At 36.7% G+C, this 6,092-nt stretch overlaps 1 protein-coding gene across 1 annotated transcript in view; it reads right to left on the reverse strand.

Moving 5' to 3' along the window:
- The window catches only part of LOC101303916, a 6,718-nt gene extending 1,793 nt beyond the window's left edge, over positions 1 to 4,925 (reverse strand). The window contains exons 1-5 of the mRNA XM_004302160.1: positions 4,676 to 4,925; positions 4,281 to 4,366; positions 3,231 to 3,377; positions 3,027 to 3,135; positions 548 to 671 (exon numbers count right to left, since the gene is read on the reverse strand). Of these exons, the coding sequence (XP_004302208.1) occupies positions 548 to 671; positions 3,027 to 3,135; positions 3,231 to 3,377; positions 4,281 to 4,366; positions 4,676 to 4,799 (590 nt within the window). The 5' untranslated portion in view covers positions 4,800 to 4,925. The remainder of the gene's footprint in view (positions 1 to 547; positions 672 to 3,026; positions 3,136 to 3,230; positions 3,378 to 4,280; positions 4,367 to 4,675) is intronic.
- Between the last annotated feature and the right edge of the window lie 1,167 nt (positions 4,926 to 6,092).

The following is a 6,092-nucleotide window of genomic DNA, read 5'->3' on the forward strand; positions in this document are numbered from 1 at the left end:
GGGGGGGGGTTGGGGTTGGGTTGGGTTTGTAAGTATTCTTCATATGCAGAGCATATGCAGAGCATATAATGTTCACATCATATGCAGAGCATGTGTGGGAGTTTCTAGTTAAGACTTAAGCCATCATGTCTAAAATAAGCTATTTCCTATCCTGCTGAATAAGTCTCTAGATTGTGAGAGATAACAATGGCCGACTTTTCATCCAGTCAACCAAAAAGAACTACTAAACCAAATTCTAAGATGATCACAAAAATGTTTGAATTCTTGCAGAAAGCTCATATGATGACATCAAAAATATAACAGTAGGAATCACTAAATAAAATTGCAAATAAAGCATTCATCAGGTACAAATGAGATCCTACGTGTTGGCCCGTGAAAGATATAGGTGGTTCTATATTTCAATTCCAAACTTCGTGCACACACATGTATATAATATATTTAATCATTTTAGAGGTAGAAAAACGAGGATAATGATGATTTTCTCAACAGCCAGTAAACCAAATCATTAGTATCAACTAGGGCATATATTATCAAATTTAACTTATACCCAGGCTGACAGCAACAAAGACATAACTCTCGACAAGGCTGAGCCAAATCGTTGCGCACTCTTCGGTCATAACAAGTAATGAAGCACCCAGATAATCCAAGCAACGCGAAGAACAGCAAAGCTCCTGTATTCATTAACATGATTGTGTGAGTTAGCAAGGCCAAATACACAAACAGGTATCAACCCAGAAAACAAAAGAGTAAAGACGATTGCTATGTGCATGAAATATATCAAATACTGAAACTCTCATGCTGGAAGTAGAAATCCCCAGACATTAGCAGCCAAGATTTCTTTGCAGGCAAAAGAAACATGAATTATCACATATCTTTTATCTTTCTTTCTTTTTTTCTTCTGTTTCAGAACCATAAGTAATTAAAAGAACTCCCGAGAAACCACATATGACACGTATTGAATGTGTTCAAAGATAGCAATAGCACTTCAGCCAAACAACTCTGAGTTTAGACATAACTAGCAAGGGTGTAAAAGATACTCATAATAAAATCCTAATGTGACATCTAACTGCACGATGTGCAAAGTATAGTCTTCCTTCAAAAATCCAATCAAGTCATATGAATAAATCTATTGGCCCCATTAGCATCTTCGTCAATTATTTTCTTCTTTGCAGACCAATTAACACTATATAAACAGAAAGTCCAATTAAGATTATACAAACAGAAGTTATATTGTAAACAGCTGACCATAAAATGACCATCACTTTCATCAATATCTCTATCAGCTAACCACACTTAAATGTTAATTCTTTCAATAGCAGCCCTTCCTTCCATCCATGTAACAGAAGTTTCAATGAATCCAGCTATGACGTTTAATCAAAACCATATCCAGTTCTTCCATCTCTATTTACTAATCAAAAGGAGAAAGAAAAGATTCAGACAGTTGCAAATTGGACAATACTATCATGTAACTTTCTTAGATATTTAATAAGGGGCCTTAATTACTACTTTAGGCCCAGACTGGAAAAAACAATTCTAGGGATCTCAACAGCTCCTTTTCCAGTCATATCATTCAAAACTCTTGCGTCAAGACGCAAAGAGAGACTACTGGTGATAGGTTGTCTAAATTGGGCTGCTAAAGCATAATTGGCCATGAAGAATAATATGTTATCACTTATAAAATTGAAAACACCATAGCTAACAGGTTAGAACCCTACAGAAAGGTCGATATAGAGATGGAGGGATAGCGAAATAGTGATCCCAGTGACGAATAACACAATAGAGAGAAAGATCACCACACAGAAAATTAAGGCAAAATTATTTTCCTGGAAAATGTTGGTTGGATCTAGAAAGTTAAGTACAAGGTCTCACACCCTAATGATTGTGAATCACTTACATGAATTGGAAGTTCTGAAATACATAAGAATACCCCACTTGCCTCTCACTGTTTGGATCTCGGAGAACGAGTCTTTCATTCCTAATAAAATATAACATTAATCAACACTCTTGAAACCTCTCCAGACTTATAAAACTCCTTTAATTTCTCAAAGACTTTATAAATCTCATCCCCCATTTATTGATTTTTTGGGGGTTGTTGATTAAGTAAATCCCAACTAGGGTTCCTGTGATCTCACCAGATCAAAGTATCAGGCTCTGTATGCTCTCTTCTTAACTCTCTTAGGGGCTTTACTGTGGGCCTCATTGTCATCAGAAAGCACCAACCACGCTATCACCGCGACAATTTACATATAGTTTGTTGACTCTTGAATAAGTCAATGAAGCAATATATGTCTGCACATATGCAGACCTACATCTTTGTTATTCATATCCTTCCTCTTTTGTTTTTAGCTTGCTCACTCACTTAATTTTTATCTTTTCCTTTTCTACTTCCATTCCTGCCAATGTTTGTGTCCACTAGCAAGTTAATATATCTTTCCTATAGGGATATTCTTTAGTTTTCACTATGTAATTCAATTTAATTTTCCTACACTAAAGACATTAATGAACCAGAATTGCTTAACGTACAATGCATATATTTTTCTTCTGTTGTAAAATAAACTGCACCTTCATTAAATTTCACCCAATGACCACTACAATCATTGCGGACAAGAAATCTACCCCAACAACACCACAAAGAACCTGATCTACAAGGACAATTCAAATGTACGTATATAACATAATCTTATAAATGTATTCTTCCTACGACTACTTAACATAATTACTCTTAGTATCTAACCTTAGTATCTATCTGAACCTTGACCACAGACTCACAATCACAGGGAAAATGGCAGAGCAAATATAAAGTACAATTCAGTTAACAGACAGAGTTTATTCAGGCCAAGGCACCAGGCACATATGTACTGATGTGAATGACCCAAGGTATGAATCAGATATAATACCAGAACAAAATAAAAAATAACCAACACCGACAAAGTTCATCCTTGCAGATTGTCTAGCACTTGTATTCCTGTTTAACACTACTTATTATTACCACCACATATAAAAGCACTTAAAAGTTGAGACTTTACCACATATATAGTAAAAACTTGGTCCCGTATCAAAACCCCATGCAAGACGAAGCCAAAATTGCTGGAAACCATCTATTAGAAACACCAAATATGCCAATGAAGCAATCACCTGCACAGAGAAACAAAAATGTTAATATAAATGCATGACTCGTTCAAGATCTCAAAGAGAACAGAGGAACTCAATGTAAATAAACAATGACCTACAAGCTGGACAGCGAGAAATATGAATATAATGTCTCTGGTCACGAAGAACCGAAATTTCAAGGTTCGCCATTTCCTATCGGCAGCTTGATGAACTCTCAAATGGTAAGGAGCCTTGCAGGTTGTGCAATGAGCAAATGCAAAACCTTCCTGAAAATAGAATTAGGAATAAAATAAGACTCAGATATGACTAACAAACAAAAAAGCCAGAACTTGAATATATATATATATATAGACACACACACAGATATACATAATATATACAGATGCACACGTGTGTTTTGAACATTTAATCGTCTACATCCAACTTCTTATGCAAAGACCAATAATAGCTCACCTCCAAGTTCTCCAAAGATAACGTTACTGCAATATACTAAAAGTATTAAACTCAGTGAAGAAGTCGCATAATAAGCATAAACTTTAGCTTGTTTGTGTTCTGACACATTCAAGAGTCGTGAGATACATTCTCCAAAAATCACAGAACGGGGGAAGATAGATTTTAACACATTATGTTGGAGATAAGAGTATTGAAACCACTTTATTTAAACAAGCTTCATTTAATTTGCATAGACCACACTATCCCAGAATTTAATTTGCAAACTCCTTCCTTTATAATATTGTTTCTTTTTTAAAAAAAAATAATAGGAGACATGCACACACAAACCACAGAATATTTAGTAATGAATGACACCGGTACTAAAATTCAAGCATAAACAGAGCATTTCTGTATTCAAATGCTTGTATCATGACTTGGTAACTTTTACTGAACTAGCTATCCGTCATACACCGTAAAATGTAGCCACAACTAATCATACACAATATAGCTGACTTGAAACACTAAGCTTACTTCTATCCAAAAAGACCACTAAGCTTGCACACAAATTCATGTTAAACCACACCACTGTTTAATGCCCTGTCTTGGTCTTCGGTCAATCCCTCATCCTACGACTCTCAGTGCATTAAACACTGGTGTGGTTGAACACGATAGAAAATCTCAACATGGAATTCATTTTAAAAGAACAGTATAAGCAAAACCATCGGGTACACCCGTACCTTTACAGCTCTCCAATGATCCAAACATTCCCTGTGAACATACTTCGAAGTCCCTTTGCATTTGCAAGGAGCAATAAAATCCCTACCTGAGTGCAAAAGAGAATGCAAAACCCACTGATAAGCCCACATTACTTCACTCAACTTTAACCATTTAACACAGACCAAGAAAAAGAGCACAATTTTCACAATTCTACACCAAAATTAGTCGTAAGTTTAACTATCAAACCCAAATTTACCATCATCAATATATACAAATTGGGAATAATTGACACTGCTAAAGATTCAAACTTTCCGAAAAATCATCCAAACTAAACACTAAAGGCTTCCACTTTCATATTCATCAAAGAAAACCCAATTGTGAGAATTAACCAAAACCAAAACCAGAAGAGAAATACCATCACTTTCGAGGCAAATTCGGCACTGGATTTGCTCGCCGGGGCCGGCTTCGAGGTCGATCTCACTGGGCTCGGTGATCGGGGTCGGAGCGATGAGCGGAGAAGCGTCGGAGTCATCCGCCATTACTGAATTCCAAACAAAACCCAGAGAGAAAGAAAAGCTCGAAAATTTGGGGGTTTTTGATTTGGGGAAAGTGGGATCACATTGAGGAAAAACCCTAAGATTTTCCCCAATTTGTGTTTAATTGGTGAGTGAGGGTCCAAACAAGGCAAAGGACTTTTTTGCTTTTTTTTTCAAGTGAGTTGGTGGAGAAGAGAGGATGAAATAGTAGTCGTCTCTGTTGGTTTTACTTTGGCGCGTTTCCTAAAATGACCATAGCTTTGGGTGTTATCAAACTTGGAGCATTTTTGTCAAGTTTCTGTTTTTTATGATTTTGTCAAGCTAAAACTTTCCATCAATGGAGGATATGGTTAAATTTGTTTATTACCTACCTACCATTGAAGGGCCAACTTCACTCCCCCTACTCAAATCATGGAAGAAGTGTGTGTTTGTGTGTAAGGCAAGCTTTGATTGGGGCATGTTCTTGTTTTCAAGAAAATGTCTATTTTTGAGAGTATCTGTACAAGAAAATGGTCATTTCTGAAGCAGGTGAGTTTTATTACGTTGGATGGATGCTCTACTTATGGATTTTCACCTCATATTGCTTTCATGATATCTGGTCATCCAAGCTTACATTATTACAAACGTGTAAGAAAAATCATGGTCGTACATGAAGATTGGATAACCCAGATAATTTCATGAGACAATATGAAGTGAATTTTTATGAGGAGAGGATCTGGCCCATTACATCCGGTCAAATCTCTAATAAAAAAAATTATAAATTATAACAAGACCAAGGACCAAGTGAGTATTTATATTGGTTTGAATATGGTTGCAAACTTGCAATGGTGAACATGGTGATGGAGTTTCAAGATCTAACAACTCTTTTTACTATCATGTCCAAGGAGTTCCATATAACTTCTGATTACAGCTAGCTTCGGGCTTAATTTGGTATCTAATGGTGGTGGTCAACAAGCTGTCTTTCAAACAGTTGATCAAATAAGTCGAAGGTCGCCGACGTCTTTGCGTTGATAATTAACAATAGGAGTAAATGCTTGTGACACCCTATAGTTTATACTTAAAATCAGTTTTGTCCCTCACTTTTTTTTTAAACTGGTATACCCCTATACTTTGAATTCACGACTGATCTGCCCTTGTCGTCAATTGACCGTTAAAGAAGACTGTTAAGTTGCTGAGATGACCGGCTTCAGCTCCTCCATCGTCTCCGGCCTCTCACTCTCTCTCCCACTTCTTCTCCCTCATCTCCCCACTTCCCCCACCGCCCCAAACAAAACTGGAGGAGAAGAACGACCCCCC

Source organism: Fragaria vesca, linkage group LG6 (genome assembly GCF_000184155.1).
Source record: "Fragaria vesca subsp. vesca linkage group LG6, FraVesHawaii_1.0, whole genome shotgun sequence".
NCBI classification, from domain to species: Eukaryota; Viridiplantae; Streptophyta; class Magnoliopsida; order Rosales; family Rosaceae; genus Fragaria; species Fragaria vesca.